This window comes from Corvus hawaiiensis, chromosome 3, assembly GCF_020740725.1.
Source record: "Corvus hawaiiensis isolate bCorHaw1 chromosome 3, bCorHaw1.pri.cur, whole genome shotgun sequence".
Taxonomy (NCBI): domain Eukaryota; kingdom Metazoa; phylum Chordata; class Aves; order Passeriformes; family Corvidae; genus Corvus; species Corvus hawaiiensis.
The window spans coordinates 34,149,414-34,174,248 of NC_063215.1; the positions used below are offsets into that span (position 1 = coordinate 34,149,414).

The following is a 24,835-nucleotide window of genomic DNA, read 5'->3' on the forward strand; positions in this document are numbered from 1 at the left end:
ACAAGATAAATCTAGTTTTGGTATCTGACAAATCATCCTACATTTAAAAAAAAAAAAAACCTCAGTAAACAAAACACACACACACAAAAAAAGAAACCAAACAAGTACACACACACAAACAGAATCAAGGTCTTCATCCCAACAAAATGAGTTTACACAACCTCAACCTACACAGAAATTGCCTTTCGTCTACTTTTAATGTAAGATGGATATGGTTAATGGATCTCTCAATGCCTTCAAACTAAGCAATAGATCACAAAAAGTGAAAAAAGCTTAACTAAAAGTTTAATTTTTAGCGATGTTGTGTCAATGAAACAAAACTGCAAGCAGACTCTTTAGGATAAAACAATAAATGACTTCTCGTAAGCATGTAATTTTTAATATATACCTGAATTTATAAAAAACTTCTTAAGTACCTGGGATCAACTTCAATTTTGAGGGGGTTTGTGGGGGCAGGTTGTTTGGGTTTGGGAGTGTTTTGGTAACACTGAAGAAGCTAAGTTTAGCAGAACCCAACCCAGTATTTCTAAGAATGATCTCGCTGATACCAATCACCAAGGGGCAACTTGCTACTATTTCACATATCCCTGAGAAACTCAAGAGGTGAAACACCCTTTGTTCAGTAACAATCAACCTACCAGAGGAAATAAAAGGTAATACTGTGGCACTGGAAATGGGAAGACTGGAATCCGTCTTACTCTTTAGCCTTGAACAAAACTTAAAATGTACAAAAATACCAGCACTGGTTAAAAATAAAACTAAGTGAATTAAAAAGCAATTTGACATGAAAAGAAATCCCTCCACAGTATTATGAACTTACATTCTCTGGGAAGAAATTTTTTACCAAGTTCATGCAATTAGCAGAGGGGAGGGGAAGAACCAACCTCCTGCAGGTTTGGACACTATCCATAAGCACATAACTTTTAAGACTTCTCAGACTGGGGAGTATCTTCTGGTTATTTAAAACAGAATTCTCACATCCACCATTGTTCTTCAATATCCCTTCCATCTAACTACCTTTGTATTTACTCTCATCAATTTTGCCAAGTGATTTATCCTGATTTCTCTAACTGACCAATTCCCACTACTTATTTTAAATACTGACACCTCCGATGTGTCACCTGCAAACTCTGCCAGCACAATAGCATTTATTTTTTTCCTCCAGAGTACAGGTAAAAATCAAAAATAGCTACATCACAAATTCCTTCAGTCAAACAGAATTGATTTTTCTTGTCCAAGCTGAGAAAGATTACCAACTGTTAATATTAATGCCTTCACACAAATTACAGGCCCTTGGTTTTATAACAGTTGCTACATCAACACTTGTCAAGTCTCTAACCTATTTAGCTTGAATTTAACTGCATTTGGAAAAAAAATAAATTTAGAACCCTCTGTGACTGCAAGTCTAATCTCTCTCTCGTTTCAGCCATATTAGCACTTTTCTGTCTTTGCTTGGCCTCACACAAATGAGTAAGCATGAACAAAGCTGTTAATCACAGGAAGAGTGACAAGGTATAAGCAGTGAAACAGTTGCAGTGGGAGCCACAAACTATATATGTGTAGGAAGTGACGGAAGATGATACTTTATCCCAGGGTGGGTTAGAGAACGCTAGTTGGGCCTTCTAGTGAGTCAACCAACATAAAGGGAAGGGTTGGAAAGAAGAAAACAACAGAAGAGAGATTGCATGCTCCTTGCTGGAAGGGCACTGTGAAATGGACAGTACCTTGAAAAAACTACCCAATGCCTGGCTGACCAAGGAAATTAATATTAACTTAGTTTTACATGCCCGCCTGCTACTTACACATAAGGTCCTGTTTTGAAAATAAATAAGTAAAATTGAAAACAGATAAAAAAACCAGATGCTGCTAAGTGGTTGTTGCACAACACAGTATGATAAACCACCACTTACTCCCAAATGATATTCTGGTTTCAAAATCAGGATTCTTCATATTTAATAATCAGTAAAAGCCAGTGTCAGAGTAAGCTGTGAATTTGTTGACATTTTGAAACTTTTTCACAAATTTTATCATTTTAAGCTGCTAACAATTGTTTACTAACTTGTTCCAAACAAAATTAAGCGGCTTCTAGTTTTTAGTAACTGGGCTCATATTCATACAATATGACCAGCCTCCAAGGCTGAAATGGTCTACTACCACCCAAGCACTGAATGGCTGAGGTGGAAAGGAACCTCTAGAAAGGTTATCTATTCCAAGCCCCCTGCTCAAGCAGGGTCAGCTAGAACAGGTTGCTCAGTGCTGCATCCAGTCCAGTTTTGAACATCTCCAAGGATGGAGATTTCACAATCCCTCTGGGCAACCTGTGCCAGAGCTCTTATCACCCCCCAAACCTGTTTTCTTACGTTTAAATTGAAGTTCCTCTATTTCAGTTTTGGTTGATGACCTCTGCCATGCCAGGATGCAATAAGTAGAGTGTGGCTCCATCTTCATCACATGCTCCAGTTCAAGTATTTATAACCATTGATACTAGCACCACCATCCTGCCTGTGCCACACTTTCTCTTCTCAAGGCTAAACAATCCCAGGTCTCTTGGCTCCTCCTTGTATGACAGATACTTCAATCCCTTCATCACTTTCCTGGTCCTTTGATAGACCAGCTAACAGCTATAGACAGTCCATGTATGTCTTTTCCTGAGGAGCTGGATCCAGCACTCCAGGTGTGATCTTATTTACACTGAGTAGAGGAAAGAACACCCTCGACCTTATGGCAATGCACTGCCTCCAGCAACCCAGGATGCTGATTCGGTTTTGTGTGCAAGGGCACATTGTGTCTTCATTCTTCTCTTTGTGACACTTCATTAGATTCCTGTTGATGCATTTCTCCACCCTGTCAAGGTCCTCCTCAATCATCCACTACTCCTAGATTTCAACTGTTTGCAAAACTTTTTGCTTCATCATCCAAGTTATTAATTAAGCTGTTGAACAATACTGGCTCTTGCACCAACCTCTGGAGTACACCACTAGTGACTGGCTTTTGTGCCAGTCACTGGAATTAACTCTGCTGATTACAGCCCTTTGATCCCAGCAGTTCTGCCATATCTTTTCAGTTTGCCATTGAGAATGTTATGGGAGTCTGTTCAGAAAGCCTTGCTGAACTCAGGATAAATAACATTCACTATTGTTCCCTCATCTCCAAGCCACTCATCTCCTTTAAAAGGCTATTGGGCTAGTCAGGCATAATTTCTCCTTCACAGATCAATGCCAACAACTCTTAACCATGTACCTGTCTTTTCCTACATTGACCTCCAGAAATATTTGCTTCATCACTTGCCCAGGGACTGAGATGAGGAGGACCCAATCTTTAGTTCTACAAAGTCTCCTTCTCATCCTACTTCAGGTCTCCTGCCCCATTCAGCAGCAGGACCTACTGTTCCTCCTACTGCTGACAGACCTGTAAAAACTCTTCATGTTTTATTTCATATCCCTCACCAGATTTAATACCAGAAGAACTCCAGCTTACATTACTGCAGAATCACGGAATAGTTGAAGTTGTAAATGGCCTCTAAAAATCACCTAGTCTAATCCTCCTTTGAAAGAAGGGCCAAATATTGCTCAGGATCTTTAATTTCCAGAGATAAAAAAAAGCAAGCAAGGTAGAGTAAAAAACATGGGATTTAAAAAACAAAGGCTCTAAATATAAGAGTTTAAATTCATTTTTTTAATAAGGGTCACTCAGGAACCTAAAATGCAATTTTGTTTTTTAAAATCTTGCTTCTACTGTCAGAATTCACTGCTGCCAACAACCTTAATCTCAAAACCACACATCTCAAAGAGTCAAAACCACCTTATTTGTTTGGTTTCCCATGGAACAATGTAAAAATCAGACAAAGCCAATGGAAGTGAAGTGGTGGGAGTTTTCAGTGGAACTTACAAAAGAGTATAGATTTTCTCCCTCTCAGGTATGCAACGGGCACCAAATGAATGCCTTCAAAGTTTCAGAACTTTTCTAACTCATTCCCCACCCAAAATAGACCAAGCAGCTCAAAGAAAAACAGCAATCTGTTAAAAGGAAAATAAATTTGGAGGTCTGACTGATATAGCAGTATTAGTCCTTTTTTTTTCACTTAGTTTTCTTTCCACTTTCTAATTTTACCAAAGTGATCAATTCTATCTCCTTATTTACATGGTCTTATCCTTGAATATGGAATATGCTGTAAAGATGGGGGATAGTAATCTGCCTTATCCACTAGTCAGTGATAAATCAAATTTAATTTTGTACCAAGTATAAGCTAAATTTTTAAATGTATACACAATCTTTCATTTTCTTCCTTTTTAGAGTTGTATTTAACTAATAGAAGTTCTGTTCTGAAGACCAGAATCCAAGTTCATTCCCCTTCCATTCACACAAAAATAGAACTAGATTCAGAAGAATCCTGGAAGGATAACCCAAGGATATAATTCACTTACAACTCTTACCCTTATTGAATCAAGTTTCATTAACTTAAGAGGCTAGGCAGGCCTCTAATGAATACCATGGGATTCAGAGCTGTTAAAAATAATAGTAGAGACTGCTAGACAGCTCCTTTCACTCTCCAGGCTAGTAAGACTGAATGTATCAAGCATTCAGTTTGTTCCCCCCGCTTCTTCAAAGATGTCCAAGACCAAAAAACAAAAAAAAACAAAACCCAGCTTGAATTGACTTCTAGCTTCCTACCATTTTTCTCTTCAGCTTCTGAACTCTATACAGTATTCCAAGTCTCTTGACTTGGACATGACTGTTAACCAAGTAAAATGATTAAGCTTGCTATTCTATCAAGCCAGAATTTGTCTCTGGTCATATCATGAAGGTAAAAGTATACCAAATCCTAACTGGAGTATTTCTGGAAACACAAAAATTCTATATACATCTCAAACTTCACATATAATATTCATTTGCTTGATGAAAGCAACTGCCAACCCTTCCTAATTCAGAGTGGTAAGAGGTGAGATATTTCAAGAGGCAGAAAGCAACAACAAATGAAAGCTACACAATCTCAAACATTTCCAAACTGCCCTGACTTCAGTAATAACCCACTTACTTTCACTATATAGTTCCATTGGTATTTTACTCAAAGTTCCATAAGACTTCTATAGCTCGTTTATTCTTGCATACTAACAAGTCTTATTATACTTAAGTATAATTCACTCTAGACTTGAATAAACATGTGTAACAAGATGTTACTTTTACACAGATCTTTTAATATAAATGCAGTCTTTTCCTTTATTTTTTTCCTATAATTAACAGAATAATAGAGTTGCACGCAGTACTCGTAAGCTAGTTAGGCCTAAAGTATTTATTGTATTTCTAAAAATAGACATTTACACTGCTTTCAGAACCTGGCATTCTCTTTACAGCCAAAACACCAGCATCACTTAATAAACAAAGTGAAAAAAGTGTAAAATGCCTCAGAATTTTCTTGAGGTTGATTACTCTGTAAAATCATGAAATATTAGTTTTGAAAGGCATATATTTTTTCTGGTCAGAAAAAAAAATCTTCATTGTTTGGGGCAAACAGCCAGTCTCATTCAGGTCCTCACACCTGAGTGGTCAGCTTTCCCAAGAGTTCTGAACTCAAAGATCTCAAAGGTTTATGCTTAGGTTTGTTCCTTTTTCAGCAGTTCCCAAAAATTACTGAAAAAGAGTTCTTTTTCTCTTTCTGCATCCAAGAAAATGCGACCTTTAACAAAATAAATTAGCACATGACCTAGCTGCTTTTGTTCTTAATTAAGCATTTCAGCAACTTTTTTATAAGATATATTGCACAAGTGAGAGCAACTGGACAAAGACTACTCCATATTCAAGTTTTACTTCTCTTCATCATGTTCTACAGATATTCTGTAGTTTTCAGGGGAAATATGTATTTGTGCAAATCTATTTTAATTGTGTATAAAACCAGTTACCTACAAGGCAGTTGGCACAACATACACAAAATAATTCTAAATAATACCCCATCAGCATCATACACCCATTGATTCATCAGGCTAGGAAATAAATTACCAACTTTGTACATTCACTGAAATGTAAGTTAAGTTTTCCTGCACATCACAGAAGAATTTAAGTGTCTTTGTTTCTGTTCCTCAAACATTAGTGGATTATCTACCTGAAATACATATAGCCTGAAAAATAATAGGTTCTAATATTTTTTTTTTACATAAAATGCATTATTTCCAGGGGAAAACTGGAAGTTATTTAAGGAAACAGAAAAAAAAATTCTAATTCAATTTATAAAAGAAGTGTCATTCAAGTTCATGGTTTCATTGAGAGATCAGAGTAGATAGAATAAGATAAATCAAAAGCAAATTCTTTAACATACAGCTCTGAACCAAATATCCCAAAAATCCAAATACACTTCACAGTTGAAAACATTCAGGTACCAGCACTTATATGAATGTTTGGAAAAGGAAATTACTGGTCATGAAAAAAGTGGTATTTGAAATAACTGTAATTTTGCTAACATTCAGTGCTCTGCAAAAGGTTCAATAAAAATAACATTTATTTAGAAAGCCTGACTTGTTCTACTCTAAAAAGAGTCTGAAAGTTATTTTTCTTAACATTTCATTTCACTACCACAGCAGCTCTACAGCTTTCTTTCAACTCCAGCTACCATGGATATCATACACCGATCTTTTTCCCTTTAAAAAGTATGCACCAGCTACTATACAGTGTATGGTACAGTACAAAATAAAACAGTCCTCAACCATTCTGATTCCTCCAACATGTTTTAAAATTTGTTCACAAGAAAGGCTAAGCAACCATGAAAGAAATCTTAGCTATTAAAAAGCTCAGTCCTACAGTCACCTTGCAAAAATAGCCCAAGATTTTCCAAGTTTACAATCATCTAGCCATTGCACAACCACTCAAGAAGGGAATTTTCTAACCAGCAACAAGCATTTTCTCCTACACACCTAGAACACAACACAGAAAAAGCCCTCTACAGGAATACAAAGCTAGTGGCTCTAAACAAAACCACATTGAATGGATGCAGGTGCTACATTAGGGTTTAACTGAACCACTTCTGACCAATACCTATACCACCTGAGGAGGTTCTTAAAACTCAGCTCTAAACAGCAAGCAGAACCATGTTCTCATCCTTCAGTCCAAGCATCTACAGAAATATCATGGAGAGCATGTAACTTGTGCTTTAAAATGGAAATGCTACTAGGACACTAAATACTCTGCCATCAACCAAGTCAAAATTGGCTGTACTGAATGAACCTAAGAGTTTAGCTGTAGCATGGTTCTGCTTCAGCTGTTGGGAGAGAACTATAATTCTATGGATAAAGTGTAATGGTGTGTATTTTGACATTTGATTTTGAGTTCCTTCAACATAAGAAAAAAAATAAATAGCCCAAATTAACCTCTCTCGATTTTATATATGTTATGTGTACCTATTTAAATTCATTAAAAACTTAGAGGCTACCAAAAGCCTCCAAAAGGAGTCTAGAGATTGAAAAATTGCCACGGCAAGTTATCACATTAAAAAAGTCTCTGCTCCTAATAGCATCTGGCTGAATATTTATACTGTGATACTATATATAGTATATGTATATCTATTTTTTCATATACATTGTTACATATTAGTTTCTTAATACATCTGCAGTCTTTTCTTTTTTTTCCAAGACAGGAACCTTTGTCTTTGCAGCAGCAGCTGCACCTGATCCAGAGCCAATCAACTGGATATTCTCTGCCCACTCTCATCCAACACTGCACATCTATCTGCACCTACCATTTTGGTAAAAAAACCCACTCATTTTCTGGTGTAATCCACACAGACAGTTTGGTCTTAATCATCCCCCCTTCACTGGACATCAATAGAGAAAAATTAAAAGATTCAAGTGATTCTGCTCATTTTTCTATTCATGAAAAAAAGAAAAAGGGTGCTCCTTAAAGAATCTTCTAAAATATCACACGTCTTGATCCTTCTAGCAACTAAACAAACATGTATCTTCGTTCTTAAACCATGAAAGCCAACAAACATTTCAGTGACCATGTGAGAGCTTAAAAATAAAAGCTGGAATACCTCTGACCTCCAGCTTTCAGTTTTTCAACAGTACAGACAGCACATGCATGCTTCATGATACAGCACAGCAGAGCAAGCTAAAGGACAGCTACAAAATTAGTGAATGGACCAGGGAGCAAAAAGAATAACTTCTACAAGACTCAAATTTTTCCAAAGGAAATCATTACCAGTCTACATGACTCGCTCTTCCTAACAATGGGTGTAGGCCTTGCTGCCCTATAATACTAATTATTTATCTACTGGCAGCCTTATTACATCTTTAAGAAAGAGTTTTGTTTGTATGTATTCATTGTTTAAATATATTTTATTCAATTTTATACTTCAAAGACAAAATTAGCTTCAGAGAAAATTTTAGAATAAATACGGCAACACAGCATCTTAACAAAAACACTAAAGGTAAGGTATGTGGCACTAACAAGGATAAATATAAACAGAACTACTACTTAGCTCTCTTCATCACAATAATCAATCACCTTGAGAGTTAGGTATTACAATGGCAGTGCCAGAATAAAATTGACTTACCTATACTAGGTGGACTGCCATAATTTACAGGGGACTCTGGAGGCCTTCCACAATGTAGTGCAGCAAGAGCAGATCCCTTCCATACAACATGTTTGCAACCTGTTTGTTAAAAATCACACCAAAAAATGTAGGCAAATGGGTTTTTTCACGCAAAACCACAGGAAAGGTATACAATATCAAGAACTCTCAAAAATTCTCGTGAAATTTTCATACTTTTGTTTGTACGAAGCAAAGACTGTCTGCCAGCCCCTAATAATGTCTGCACTCCAGGGACACTTTGTGGAATTTCTTGCTCTAGAAGTGGTCCAAGTCGATGGCATATTTGAAGCAAGTGATCAGGTGCCAAGTGTCTGTAGTATTTCACCTATTATATCAAAGAGCAAACAAAACATTTGAGAAAGAATACAGTATTTTTGATGCACTACTGGTTTAATCTTTTCCCCCCAGATTGTTACACAAATTCATAAGAAAATTATTGGATATTAAAGGACAAAAACAAATAATGACCTTTAAGTACAATAACTCATTCCAGCTGGTCCTAATTAATTCTTCTATGCAGCACATGCCACTTTGTACAGAGAACCGTTGGTATTTACTACTTTCTGACTCCAAGGCACAGTTGGTCATACACTAATAAGCTCCCTTATAATCACAGTAAAAAATGCAAAGTACATTTACATTTAAGTAGTGGCTTGGTCAAGATAAATTACTGTAAGATAAAGATGAGACAAAGACTGTAAAGACAGCAACATTTACTTCTTGCAAGAAATACAAATACCAAATAAATAACATAGCTTTGTAAAAGAAAATGCAAAAACCTTCTGCCTCAACTCACCTAAGCTAAAATACCTTGAAACTTCATAACTGGCTTTATTTATTTTACATCTAAAGCTTTTAAACAAAAATGTTGGCTTAAGTAATTCAACTTTAAAATTCATATGTCATCCCTACTGCATCTATAAACATGATTATAAGTTTTTGTAACAGGTCATAATTTTAAACTGCACAGTACCAAGATAAGCTCCTATTATCAGCAACATAACTTCTCACCACTTGATTATAACCAGTTCAACCAGCTTTAATGAATGCTAGACAAAACCAGTTTATTCTTTTGAACTACTATAATTCTAGATCAGAAAACTGTCTTAAATAACAAGGGGGGGAAATAGCTTTGAAATGTATGTGACAATAGTAAAAATCCTACTAACATAAGGCTTTTGGTTAAGAAATAGCATTTTTAAAATGCATAAGGTATTGTCAACTCAGATTATAACAAAAAATTAAAATAATAAATTAAGAGGAGAGGGAGAATATACTCATTTTCTTCAATTCTTGAATAGAATTTGGCATGTACTCATTTTTGTCCTTCATACAGCCTGAAATACATCTTCACAGTTTTACTTCACAGAAGAGGAAAAAAACCAGCAAAATAGTGAAGAAAAAGCTTGTGATGTTTTGTTATTCTGTAACTAGAGGAGGCCTTGACTGACACTTAGGCAGAATGGTGCTTCTGTATTACACCCAATTAACAGAATATACCTCATTCTTCATCAGATGTGCTCCTATCTTGCTGACACACCGTAATTGTTTCATGTACTCCGGCAGTTTGCTAACATAAAGAGTGCTGATGACTGAAGCTGAGGTTCTGGAAAAGCCTTGCTTACAGCAGTAATTCCCCCCACCACAATCTCCTAGCGAAGGAGGGAAAGTTTTCTCTCCTCTGTCTTGGTCTAACACTGGCCAGCAACTCAGTCTTATGCAGCCACTCACTCATTCTCAGTGCAGTGGAACGGGGGAGAAAATCAGATGGGTAAAAGAGGAAAAAAAACTTGTGGGTTGAGATAAAAACAGTTTAATAAGTAAAGCAAAATCTGCACAGCAAGAAAAGCAAAATAAGAACTCATTTACTACTTTCCATAGGCAGGCAAATGTTTAGCTGCTTCCTGGAAAGCGGGGTTTTCCTTCTGTGGATTATATTACATTTGTAGAAAGCCTTGCAAGCTATCTGAATTTGTCTGCCTAAAAGTTAAATGACTTGCAAAATTCACACAAGTTAAAAAAAAACCAATTCTTTTAAAAATATTAGAAATTATATTTTACTTAAATCAAATTACAACTCATCATAAAGATCAGTTAATTTTAAATTGCTAAATTCAATGTCATCAGACAGGAACACTGTTAGAAGAATAGCAAAAAATAATTCTGAATTAGTATAAGAAAAATGAATCAGAATAGCAAATCAACATGGTTTTTTCTGCCTAAAGGAGGAATCACAGTCAAAATACATGCATGAGAGCTCTAAAATACCTAAAAAGCCGTAAGAAGTGATGAAGCTGTACACACTTTTTGCCATCAACAGCCCTGATCCATTTCCTTAGCTTTTGTTCTCTGCTCCTATCAAAAGGAGCACAAAAGCTTAACAAACACTGCTCTTTGCTTAATTCCATCTGAAACCAGAATTTACACCTGCAGAATCTGAACTCATCTCCCAAAGATTAATAATTACTGGGTTTTTTTGTTTAACCATGAATAATACAACAAAATACACAATACAGTTGTCATTTTATCCTGCTCAAGACCCTACAGTTTTACATATCCTAAGAAATGCATAAAATCTAAAGTAAATGAAGTAAATCATCTTTGACACATTCCAAAACTACAGCAAGCTGACATCTTGAGTCATTTCTCATGATTTGTCATAAGCCATGTGCTCACTTTTTATTTTAGCAGAAACTAGGTAGGCTCAATTCCTCTTGCAGTTTTTAAAGCAAATGTTTTGATAAGAGGCATCTATCTGTTTCGTTCTTTATCATCTGTATTAAAGATCTCAATATATACCTTACACCCACACCACAGTCTCTTCTCATTTAAGTCCATTTGTGTGAAAAGAGCTATTTATGTCACATTATGCAGTAGTTTTGTGATGCTTCTTCACAGTATTTGTCTAAGTAATCATAGCTCACTACTAAGCAGCATTCGCAACAGCTCATTAACAAACTGATTCAATGATACTAAGTGAGCTGTATGGATGCTTTACAAAAAACAGAAGTGGCATTGCCCATTTAAACACTTGTCAGTTCCAAGAAGTTTATAGAGCTATTTCATGAACCATACACAGTCAACATTTGGCTCTCATTTTCCTACATAAAGCTAAAGTATACACAAGAAACTTAAATAAAAAGGTAGGTTTCATTTCTCAGTAAAATCTAATAGGAAAACTTTTTTAATTAAAGGTTTTATTTGGACTGATGTTTTTTCCCTTTTTCTCCTTCTACAAACAAATAAAATGTGGAACTTGAATAACTTATTAAAAACAGGCCATTAAGTAAGTTTTCTCCAGGTGATATAATTTCTTCACCATTCAAAAAATTCTTCATCTACTCCAACTGCCTGACCACTTCAGGGCTGACCAAAAGATAAAGTATGGTGTTATGGGCATTGTCCAAATGTCTCAGACAGCAACAGGCTTGGGGCTTTGACTGCCTCTCTAGAAAGTCTGTTCCAGTGCTAATTTGTATGTGTGAATATTACAGTGGAAGTCACAAATTAAAAAGCTGTGTAACAGAAATTCACCCAATTTCTCCCTTCTGAAAAAGGAAAAACAAGAACTGCAGAAAAGATAACAACAACTTGGTAGCAACAAGTCAGGACAAGGTAAGTTTATTTAATACATTAAACTAAAATAATTCCGATTGTTCCATGGTGCGGCCTTCCAGGAAACAATTATTGCACTGACAAACTCCAAAAAGGACATAGAATTAAGAAAAATATACCTACAACCCAAAAAATCCACATCCAGAGTACTCTCAAGTCAGACTTCTGAGACAAAACAAAACAAATAATTTTTTGTTTTAATGGTAGCATTAGAAGCTTTGTCGGAAACAGAAAAGTTCGAGACAACTCAATAGAATGAAATTTGGTTTCATATCAATCTCTGATTCCAAGAAGAGAAAGGAAAGCAAAACAAAAAAAATAACAGATGTACAAGTATTTAAAATTCATACAGCTCTAAATGAAAGTGAAAATTGGACTCTAGAAACAGGAATTTAAAAATTATATGCCAAAACTGTGATGTCAAACAGCATAAAAAGCACAGGATTTTTTCTCTGCCAGTCCCCCCAGCTGAAATTCTAGCTGTTTTTCTTCCTCGCCTTATTAGACTTTCTGCAATGTCTAACTCTGCTCTGTTCTCCCAAAAGAAACGCACAGAAGACACGCTTTTAAAGTAAATAATAAACTCTCTTTTTGTTCCCGCAGTCTTTTCACATAAGTTAACACTTCTTAACTATTACTGTAACAAAAATTAGAACTCTGAAAGCAAGTACAAAATTTCCAGATCTTAAGCATAAATATTATTTTCTAGAAAATTAGAAGCAGCATTATCCTCAACCTCTCCCTTTACCGACTATCCCCAGCTTCACCTATTCCAAACAAGCAGCATGGGAATACACAAAATGCAGCTGCACAGCTATCTGGACTAACATATAAATCTTTATTACCTTTGAAATAGACCTAAGTGCTTATATTTTCATTCTGCATGACTCTGCAGCATAATTCAGCATCAGAAGCACAATGAATGAAACAAAAGAATCGTGATTTGACCTAGACTCTTGAGTTAAATTTGCAATACATAATGCAGTTATTCACCATCAGTGTTTTAGACATCAAATAAAATATGACCTTATTCCAGTGCTCCAAATACTCTGAATCATTCTCTGAAAAATTGTTGTTCCCCCCCTCACCATGTTAACAGTCAACATGCTTAGCTACCAGGTTGACTGTAAATATGTTTCAGAAAAACACATTTCCACACAAGGACATTTAACAACAAAGCCTACGTCAGTCAGCTACCTATACTCCAAGATGTGAGAGCTCAATCTTACACCAGCAGCTATCCCACTTTAACTATCCTGCTATGTAGCATATTACCCAAAACAAGCTCCAAATTAAATTACAGTAATTGTTGTACTATATCAGATCATCAATCTAATAGAATACTGCGTACCACCAGCCACTGCCTTATCGCTTTAAAATTAGGAATTGCAATGAAATGCAAGCAGTTTTCTCTGAAGAATTCTCATTCCCTTTTTTCTTCTTTTGGGGGTGGGAGGTCGGGGGTGGTCTGGGGAAACAGGGCAGGGACAACAAACAGGGAGGGAGAATCGGAGAACTAACCGTTTTCACCAAAACATATTTATTTCTTGTATACTTTCTAATTCTGCTTGAGCTAAAACTATATGGTTATTTAAACACTATTTCCAATCAGAATGCCTATTATTTTACTGTGAGGTTACTCTTTCTCTAATTAAATGCATCTCTATGAAACCAGCCATCCCAAGAACACATTATTTTTTCAACTATTTAATGCTTTTAATAGGTGTGAGGCCAGAGCAGATAAACTCAAGACTTAGTATAAACAGTCTGCTGCAAGCTTAACACATGAGAAGGTGTGAGCAGAAGCAGCATTTTGTGCCTTATGGACTAAGATGTTCAGCTATGCCTGCTACTGTTAAATTACCTGTAGCTGTTTGCCTTTCTTAAATTCGCTCATAATGTGTTGAGGGTCTTGTTGGGTTTGAGGTTTTTTTAAACAAAAGTTACACTTTAGAAACTTGATATTCCTCTTCATCCCATCTCTCACCAGTGTTTCTTAGCCCCAGTTTGAAAGAACTAGCACAAAACAGTTGACATGGGCAGTTCTCTTGATTATCTGTGGAACAAATAAATGTGTGGTGCTTCCCACAACAAACAAGTGTTTCCCCATATCAAAATATAATCGTTTGAACAGAGAGGTTTTAACATCACCTCAGTTCTCAACTAGGGGAATAGTCTGTAGAAGAGAAGCACTTGTCTTTTAGAATTCAGAGGAGATCATTTAAGTTGATATATGTCCAACAGAAGCACTGTTAATGAGACCAAAAATCTGGCTAGGGATAACAATCAGAATACTTAGGTTTTCTTAGCCACAGTGCCAAGTCTTTCAGAACACCTTCCAAAATATTGCATAGACTGTCAAAATACTGTTAATAAAAACTAGGTGATAATACAGCTCTCTGATTCAACTCAAGTTTTAATTTTGCTCCCTATTTCTTTGAATATCTTTACAGAACAAGATATCCTGAAGAAAAAAATCACTTATTATCTGGTTACTTATTAAGAAACAGAATTTCTAAATAGTAACCACAATTCTGCCTAAAAGACTTAACTACTACATGAACAAAGAAACACAGTACCCATGTACTTAATGTCCCAGTCCCACAGATACTCTTTGTAACTTCATGCAGGTTTTTACAAAAAAAAAAAAAAAAACAGTGGAATGACCTGAAAAAAGTGTTTTGTAATTTTCACTTGAAATTACAGTTAATGATTGTGGGCTGGAGAAGAGAAAGGCACAAACGACAGCAAAAAAATCATCAACAGTTCGTGAGACCAAGACATACTGCCTATTAACCATATTGGGCCATCCTGCTGGTGTGAAGTCCCAGCCTTCTCCCTCCTCAACCACCACCACCATGAATAAAATTCTAATTCAACCGAGAAAATTACAATTACATGAATATTCTGGATAAGGAAGTTTACATAATAGTTCTGGATCATCTACACTATGATGCTTGTACCACAGAAGACCTTAAAAAAAAAAAACAAAAACCACAACACTCCTTATGGTAGCTCTAAAATGTTGAAGTAAATCTCAACAGTTGGTTTCACTCAGCTGAAGTCTACTTTGCTCCCAAAAGAAGCAACTACAACACATTCTCCAACCCCTCCACACCCACTCCTATCATCTTCCTCGTGGTGGTGGTAAGACCCATGGTGTTGCAAACAAAAAGAGCTGAGCCATCTTAAAATTACTGTTCATTTTTCAGACAGTTCAGCTGCCTCATCCAACTAACTACACATTTGGATGAGCACTCGTGCCTACACAAAGGATGCAGCAGAAATGCACAGCTTTCATCCACAGCATACAATTAGAGCAGCTACACCCATAGGGAAACTGCAACATGAAAAAAACAATTACCCTGGAATCAAATGATGCACCAAAGCTTGCTTGTGTAACAAAGGCCCTAACAAAGGTGTTTTAAAGCCTAAAAATGCAACACAACACTTAAACATCTTATCCACAATCTATAAGCAATTGACACGCCTGCTTTGCTCTGCCAAAATGAGCTGTTAACTCTTAAAATTCCTCAGTTTCTGTCCCCCATAGTGAGAAATCCTCAATGTTTCAAAAAGAGAGAAAAATAGCTGTCTTACAATTTGCAAGTTTTCACAACAAAAGCAAGAGAACACAAAGCATCCTGAGATCTGTTACTGAAGAGTCCCATCATTCTTGGTAGACCTATACTGAAAGTAGCCTACCAGGGAATCGATTCTCAGAGGGTCTTAGGTTATAGCACAAATAGAAATCTTTATAGTGGCAATATTAGAATGAGATTAGCACTGTGAAATAAGAGCCTACACTATCAAAGCCATATTCAAGTGATTTATGCCACACATGGTGACTGTAGAAAAATATAATATAGAAATACTGAAATTCAAAAAAAACCACTTCGGAATGTAATATGAGTATAATAGCATTTCTGAACTCATGTATTTTCCTGTAGCATTACAAGTATGCACAGCATGGTATTAGCTTATTTAAGAAAATGAAACATTTACTTTCACTGGCCAAACAGAAAAATGAAAGTAATTTACAAGACAAAAATTGCATCATATTTAACATTATTTGTGCAAATTAAGTAACAGAAATAAAACATCTAGGACTATGAATCCTAGTCTAATAACAAAAAGTTAACTCTAACAAAAATTCTTAAATAAATGTTTTCCAAACAAGGACAAAATCAGAAACCTCATCATCTCTCGAAAACATATACATATATATATTAAAGGAAGGATTTATTGAAAATATAGGTATAATAAAAGGCATGATTTTGCACACAGCAAAAGAGAAGCTTGGGATTAAATTCCATCCCGGTTACACAGAGCCCTTATTCCCTCGTAGAGTAAAAGTCAGATGTCTAACACTACATTTACTGGTAATTTTCTTAGCCTTTTCTCCCTTCAGACCTTTCTACAAGGTTTAGTGAAAGCTCAAGGCATTCATGTCTGAGAAGCTGTACCAAAACATGGCAAAACATGCCATCTTGAGAAAGAGTCAGCATCTTAAAGCTGGAAAAATATTAAATTTAAAAAAAAAAAAAAAGAAAGAAACAACGTTAGCTCATCATTCTCTCTCTCGAAAGCTAAGGATCCTTCGGTTTGAGATAAATAAGTTTTTTGATAATGAAACAGGATACAATGAAAAACTCTTCTTTTGTACGAAATGTAACTGTCACGCTGCAAATACACTTCCGTGCCAGCTTTCACATGCCTAAAATGTCAAGTAAGACAAAGTTAACACAGCTTTGACAAGTGAGGCAAGAACAAATAGAGGATAGAGAGAAGCATCAAGAACAAAGTAACCAATTTCACACACACAGCCCCCAACATCTAAGTAAGGACAAGGTGGGAGAGAGCTTAGAAATGTTTATTGGGAAGTCTAAAGAAACTTGTTACGAACAGGCAACTAGGAAGAGAAAGGACCTAGTCAGCATCACCTCTTCAAATACAAGTATCCAGAAGCAAGTCCAAGTTTTGAGGAAGTACATCTTATGCCATTACATACCTATGCTGACTAAATTGGTATTTACCTGCATTCCACAAACAAACAAAGTTTTTTGGAAAAGGTCTGAATGAACTTATTTCTCACCAACTCTTCTTACTTCAACTTTTAAAATGCCTTTTTCCTCACTTTTTCCTTTTTTACATCCTTTTATATTCTGACTATATAGAAGAAACCCAAATCCGTGCTACACTAAAACTGTATCTCCAATTCTTTATAGTTTATTGGATAAAAGAGACAGATTGTTGATAAGTTTTACCAAGCAACTCTTACTGTTGTTTGAAATGGGTCAAATGGCCTTGCAGCCTTACAAATAAATAAGTAAATAAGAGTAGCATAACATATCATGCACTTTGAAATTCCCGGCTCAGTTTCCTCATATTTGATTTCAAGAAAGTTCAGAAGTACTAGTATGTGCTTATATGTTTTCCACAAGTTAATTGCTATCAATTCTTCCACACTATATGTATGAAAATGCCTGTGCCAATACAAGTCTTGCTACAGAAAAAAGAAACAATGCTGTAAGTAAACCTGTTCTAATTACAATAAAAACCTCTGGTTCGTACTGTAACATTCAGTATAGAATAAAAACAATGCATGTGGTGACAGTCTTTATTGGAGGCATTACAGATGGAAACTGTTCTGTCTCCTTTTGCGGAAGTCCAAAAGTTCTCAACATATTTGTGTTCCGGAAGTACTGGAGTTCAGAACTACTATAAGCAACCAGCAAGGGAAATCTCTCTTTGATGAGCATCACAAACAGGGCTCAGTCTTCCTCTTAAATCGTTTTCAGAAATTCAGAGACTAAATTATACAATAATGCACCTGCAATGAAAACAATACTAGCAACAAGTTGCCAACGGACACAATTCAGACACCTTAACTGCTGTTTTCCCACCTGCTGTAGTTCACAACGTGTTAGGGAAAAAAAAGCATCCAGGCCCCTGTCTGCTAGACAGAGCTACATCACTGCAAGGAACACTTTGTTTTATCACTGATCTAACCCGGGATGAAAAGCACACACTAGGAAATTTTAAAAAAGAACAAAACAAAAATCCACCTAAGTCAAATTTGTGATGCGACCCTGGCAAGCCCAGTTACAGCCACGCACCAGATACATTGCATATAAAAAACTCCAGGCCGCATAACGCACCTCACCAGCGGCACACGCCGGGGGCAGCAGGAGAGGCCCCTCACCCCAGCGCGGTGCGGGCGCGGGCGCGGGGCTGGGAGGGCCGAGCGGGGCCGAGCGGGGCCGAGCGGGGCCCGGGCCGCTGCCATTGTGTGCGCGCGGGCGGCCGGCACACAGCGCCCCCGCACGGCCGCGCGCGCTCCGGCACCCGCCGGCGCTGGCCCCGCCCCGCCCGGCGCCGCGCCGCGCGCGCGGCTGTGGCGCCCGCCCGCACCGCGTCCGTGACGTCGCGGAGCGAGCGCGGCCGGGCCCGGCGCGCGCGTTGTTATTGACCCCGCTCGGGCGGGCGGGCACCGGCCGGACCCCGGCCCGCGCCCGCCCGGGACACTGAGAGGGAGTGCAGGGAAGGACATAGGCTGTTACAAAAATTTAAAAAAAAAAAAAAAAAAAATTCCAAAGTTTTGTTGCCTTTTTTTTTTTTTTAAGTTGCCTTTTTTTTTTTTTTTTTTTTTTTTTTTTTTTGCGGGAAATTCAATTTTTCTACCGGGCTGCTCAGGGAGAGTGAGGGAGGGGGAAAAACAACTTTGCCCGCCGCAGCGCTCTCTCCTGTTACCAGCGCCTGCTCCTCTTACCAGGTTCTCGTAGCTCCGGGGATGCTCCTTGCCCGTCCAGTCCGTGCGCTTGGGCAGCAGCTAAGGGAGTGAAGAGAGGGCGCCCCGTGAGCGGCTCCCCCCTCCCCCGAGGAGCCCCCCGGCAGCGCCCGGGATGGGGCGGGGGAAGCGGGAGAGCGAGGGAAGGGGGAGGGAGGCCGCAGGCGGGGCAAGTGCCGGGTGCACGGCGCCGCTCTTACCTCTTTTTCCGCCACTTCTCGGATTAGGACCTGCAGCAACAACAAAAGCGGGGCGTGAGAAAAGGTTTCAAAAAGAGAGAAAAAGGGAGAAGGAGGACGAGGCGGCCAGCGCGCCGCCCGATCAGCCGCCCTGCCCGGCCGCCCCCTCCCCGCCAGGCCCGGCGGCGCCATCCATCCATCTCTCCATCCATCCATCCCTCCATCCCCTACCTGAGCCGCTTGCTGGCATGGTCCGTCCTCCAAAAAGCGAGCGATGAGGAAGTAGAGCTCTGCGGAGAGAGGAGAGGCCGTCAGGGCTGGAGCTCGCCCCTTCCCCGCGGGCTTCCCTTTCTTCCCCCTGCCCGCCGCCCCTCTCCGGCTCCCCCGGCCACCACTCACCCGCTCGCAGCTCCGCCGTGTGCCGGCTGCCGCCGTCCCCGGACATGGCGAGGAGAAAACCGGGGAGGGGAGGGGGGGGGAAGGGGGAGAAGGGGGGTTGCCCGGGCCGCGCTCCCGCGGCAGCGTCGGGTCCCAGCGAAATGCGCCCGCCCGATCGCTGTCACTGCTCGTTCACCGGGGAGAGTCTCGGCTCCACCATTCAACCCACGGGCAGCAGCAGCAGCAGCAGGAGGAGGAGGAAACAACAACTCGCAGCCGCCCGCCGCCAACGCCGCCGCCGCCGCCGCCGCCAGCCAGCCAGCGCGAGCGAGCGCGATCCCTCCGCCCGGAGAAAGAGTCCCCTCCTCCTCCGCGCCCCCTCCTCAGCCCCCACGGCCCCGCGCGCCGCCCCTTCCCCCCGCGCCCCCCCCCCAGTCCCTGGCGCTGCCTGGCGGGGGCGGCCAGCCGGGGAAGGAAGGGGGGAGTCCGTCTCTCCTGCCCCCGGCTGCCGCCCCGCTACCGCGGCGGCCCCCGGCGCTGCCCGACGCTGGAGGGGAGAGAGGGGCGAGCGCTACGCGTTTATTAGCGGGAAGGCGGGCGGGCTGTGGCAGAAGATGTCGGCGGGGTGGGCGGGAAGGCGGCGGGCGGGCGGCTGAAAGGCGCTTTCTCTGCGCGGTGCCGGAGCGCGGAGGGATACGACGCACGGGGAGGAGGAGGGGCTTAGACGGCCGCGGGGCAGCGGCGACTGGCGGCGGCGGCGGCGGCGGCGCTGGAAGTTCCCGAGTTCCAGCGTCGCAAGAATGGGAAGCGAGCGAAGCCAAAATGCCCCTGGGGAGCGCGGCCCCGCTGGGGAGATCCGGTGCTTCCACACCCCCCGCTTGCCGCGGCTCCCCCGTAGCCCAGCCCGCTCCCTCGGAGCCAGCCATGGACGCCAGGGCGCTGCCAGGGGCTTTGGCATCTGCGCGTAAGTGCCACAGTGTCACGCGTTGTTGGTTCTTATTCTTGCAACATCGTGCCTTGGTTCCTGCCGTGGGTCCGGAGCGGGGGGAAATCCCAGCAAGCCCCAAACAGCCAGAAAGGCGCCTTTCTCCGTTGTTCGGCGGGGCTACCCAGGCAGCTCTGCCGGGCGTAGCCGGGGTGAAGGGAGCGCAGGGCGCTCGCTTTGAGAACTTCCCTTAAAAAAAAACCAACCAACCAAAACAAACAAACAAAAAAAACCAACCCCCGACAGCTGATAACGATTTTATTCATTGCTCTTGCCGCCAACCAGATCAGACATGCGGGACTGACGAATCTTCTGCCTTCCAGGAGCGGTGGGCAAGAGGAGGAGTGTTGTCAACGCGAGGACGAGCGATGGATGGTGATGCCTGCAACCTATGGCTGAACTGGAGGTAATTCACTAGCGGATCGATAACCTACCGAAGGTTCCTGAAAGGCTGCAACATTGTACGGGGCCTGGTTAGCGGTTAAATCATTTTTTTATTTAATGTTTGCTAGCTTGAGGATACCGAATAAAACGTTCTGATTTGTGCTGTAACTGTTTCTTTGCTGCTTACAGTCAAAAAGAAAATAAAAACAAAGCAGATGTCCGCTGATAATTAGCTTTAAAAAAATCCATATCTGATGAGGGATTTAAAGGAGCATAATTGGTTGTCTCTATGTTTTGCAATGTGTCTGTGCTTTTTCAGGTCGCGTTGGGGCCTTGCAAGAACGAATGTGTTTGTGGACAATAAGAATGAATTTAGCAGGGATCAATGTAAACAGGGGAAGCCTGTCATTTTTTAATATTCCATTAGCCTCAGTTATTAACTGATGTTAACTTGTGAAGCAAAGACAAAAGTATATTTGAAATTATATAGAAACTAGACAAAGAACTAATTATTTTCTGTACATAAAACGCCCTGAAATTTTCAGCTATCTAACTTCCAACAAAATTAAATTTGAACTACATTTCTGTGCAGCTGAGGGTAAGATGAGTTGAGCATTTTTATACGTGTTTCCGAGGCCTGCAAGCTCACTTTAGGAGCTCAAGCTTTGTGCGTGACACAGTGAGAAAGCTTTGCTGCAATCAGCCTTCTGCTTTATTGAAGAAATGTTACCCTGAAAGATTAGAGAAAGGAGGCTAAAATGTAACGTATTTCCATTGTCTTATTATAAAAATTAAATTTATATAGCGGATGTCTACATGCTGTGCATTTTTTACATACAATTATCACATATCCTAAAAATCATTAAAATCCCAATCTAGAGTTCGTTATCATTAGGGTAACTGAATTTTGTAGGATTCTTTTTTTAAAAATAAAAAGCAAGACTGTCTGTACTAGATTTGATCACATTATCTGTGGCTATGATCATTATATATTTTAAAATGTGCGTGTATCTCCCTTTCCCCAGATTTGTAACAATAACCACTGTTTCAGCTTCATTTTAAATCCACACTTCAAATAATTAAAATGGCAATGAAATAATATTTAATGTCTAATAAAGATTTAAAAAATAAAGTGACTTGAATCTTTTCTTAGCAATGTAAAATATGTATTGTAATATCTCTCATAGGTGACTCTCACAACAAAGGGCTACATGAATAATGTGATTAACATTTTAATTTCCCTTGATGTTTACATAAAAGAAAGTATCCTTATGTATGACATCACTGAAACTGTAAACCAAGCAATAGAGAAGTTTTAACAGTAAGGAGACTAAAGTAGAGGAAAAGCTCTCATGGATATATTGACCCTCCTTGTTCTTTCGGCAGCTACTAACTTTTCCTGTTGCAGTTTAAAACAGAGCCCAGAGAATCAAAAAGTTCTTGGTGTTTTGACAATAAAATAAGGATTGTGTCTTTTTATTTAATTTTTGTAGATCACCAAGCAAAATGAAATCATAGTCCCAGACTTGAGCTTGAGCATTGCAGTACTACAAGTAAATATTTAATAAACAGCTTTTACAAACATACATTCCACTTTCTTTTTACAGATGAAATCTGATGGGACTTTTTTGTTTATGTGTGGTATAACATGAAAGTCACACACAAGAGAAAATGCCTAATTATTGTTTGATGATACATGTGAGAATGAGTACTGAGAATTCCTACAACACTAATATTCCATTCATTTTTCAGAGATATTTTAAAAGGTTTTTTTACTCTTGTAGTTAAATAGAAGATTTTTTTTATAATGTACACACGTGGAGAAAAATATAATCTCTGAATTTTTATTATCTCTATTGTTTTGCTTTCACATAATCCCTTTTCTTTCATGTGATCTTGTCACCTTACATTATTCTAAACTAAAATACATCAGTCCTGCTTTGTCAGTAAGATTCAATGTTTTCAGGAGAAATTACTGTGAAAGGTCTTCATTTAAAAAAATAAAAAGTAATGGAATTATTTTATTTTGTGACTTTCAAATGTTAATATTCACACACAATTGCTAAATTAATTTTACAAAAAGAAAAGGAAGAATAAAGTTTCCTAGATTTTCCTGTTGCTGCAGATTTTACACTTCAGCTATACTAAGCTATGGACTGATCTCAAGAGTTGCTGGTTTGGGATGTCTCTTTTTACCTTAACTTGGCCTTTTTTTTTCCCTTCCATCTTCCTCTTCCCCCCTAAGAAGCGCTATAAGCTGTATAAGTATCCAAATACAGATATATTTCTGAATTACTGGTTACTTTTGACAGATAAGAATGCAGCATCTTTGGTTTCTTCTTGCTTTTTCTGGTTTCCTTCTGCACTTTTGGGGTTGGTTCCTTAGGGAGTTTGGGGTTGGGGTTTTTTTGTTTGTTTGTTTTTTTTTTACTGATATATTTTAGCCAGTGCTTTTTTGTGTCAGCATAATTTTATACCTTGTGCCCAGAAAGTACATTACTTGGATCCTAGTAGTGGCAGTTCTTGACATGAAAAGCCTTTCTGTTTCTTCTGAAATTTGCTCTTCTCCTTTTCTTTAGAGACAAAGAAATGTATTTAGGGTTTGTAAATTGTCAAGCTGAACAATGTAGCTAAATATTTGAAGCATGATATTGGCAGGGGGTGGCTGAGAGCAACACAAAGCAGTGACTAAGCTTTCCTCGGTTTTGGATGGTTGGTTGGTTACTTGAACAGGGGGTTTTTGGTGTTTTTTTTCTACCTCAAATGAGAATTATCACTACGAGTTGCTTGTTGTTTCTTACTCTTGAAACCAACCATAAACCTTACAAGGGCCAGAAGTGTGTGATGAGTGCTTGTGAGGCCAGCAACTTTATTATTATCACTTATATTAACTTCATGCAGAAAGAACCACACATGCTAAAATACAATGCTACTATGAGCAAATTCCTTCTGTAGTTTCAAACAATGACTTGGAGTTAACTAAGAAGCTTCACATCAAAATTCATTTAAATACTCACCTGTTCATGCTTCACGCCAAGAATACATCCACATCTTTTCTGCACCCTGCATCAGTAACCTACCTGAACTTTCTACTGTGAAGTTCCTGACAGAGTGCTTAGCTGCACTGTATTCTGCCCTCATCAGATATTAAATAGCGAACTGTATGCTTCTATTTTTTACTTTATTTCCCATTTCAGTGTGCCCTTTACCACAGAATGGGCATGTCTTCCCACTTCACTATTTTTGAAAATATTTCCTGTTACTCCTGCTTGTTTCTCACCCATGGTGAAGAGTAGCATAGAATTAGGCATCTGTATTACCCAAACCACCATCAGCACAGACAAATTAACATTTTTAAAAAAGCACACAAATAGGTTAGCCTCTGACAAATGTTTTCTATCTGTTCTCCTCCTGTGCAGCTGGAAGAATAAAGCAAAATCAAGACACTTATGAAGACAGCATTCATTTTTGTATAAAAACAAATAATTAGCTGCAAATCTACTATCAGGTTTTTGAAAGTAGATCTATATGTCATTTATATTTTGAGCAGTAAATGAGCCTTGTTGGAGTTCATTCAATGAACCTAAAAACCTCTTTGATGTGCTGTTACCCTAATAAATACGAATTGCACCAGCCACGACATTTTTTCAGTTTCACAGTTATGTCTTTGAGTACAAAACCTTCCCTTGCAAAGAGAAACTAAGAATAAGGCCTATGTTATTCCTACTGAATAGAGGAATTCTACTGGTTCATGTTGGGGATTTTGTTTGGGTTTGTTTTGTTTTAAAGCAATTTTATTTGTGCTCCTGTATTTTGTAAAAGACTTTAAATTAAATTTCCTTCCTCAGTTTGACAGTACAACTTTCTATGCTGAATACTTTCCCTAGTTATCCAGAGGATATTAAGAAAATTATTAAACTGCTGTA

General features: G+C 39.0%; 1 protein-coding gene across 2 annotated transcripts in view; it reads right to left on the reverse strand.

Annotated features, from left to right (window-relative positions):
- LOC125322963 (pleckstrin homology domain interacting protein) overlaps nucleotides 1-19,756 on the reverse strand; it is a 108,801-nt gene extending 89,045 nt beyond the window's left edge. For both annotated transcript variants that reach the window (XM_048297427.1, XM_048297426.1), the window contains exons 1-6: nucleotides 19,562-19,756; nucleotides 19,394-19,452; nucleotides 19,184-19,213; nucleotides 18,966-19,025; nucleotides 8,753-8,903; nucleotides 8,540-8,638 (exon numbers count right to left, since the gene is read on the reverse strand). In XM_048297427.1, coding sequence (XP_048153384.1) covers nucleotides 8,540-8,638; nucleotides 8,753-8,903; nucleotides 18,966-19,025; nucleotides 19,184-19,213; nucleotides 19,394-19,452; nucleotides 19,562-19,607 — 445 coding nt within the window. In that variant the 5' untranslated portion in view covers nucleotides 19,608-19,756. The remainder of the gene's footprint in view (nucleotides 1-8,539; nucleotides 8,639-8,752; nucleotides 8,904-18,965; nucleotides 19,026-19,183; nucleotides 19,214-19,393; nucleotides 19,453-19,561) is intronic.
- Between the last annotated feature and the right edge of the window lie 5,079 nt (nucleotides 19,757-24,835).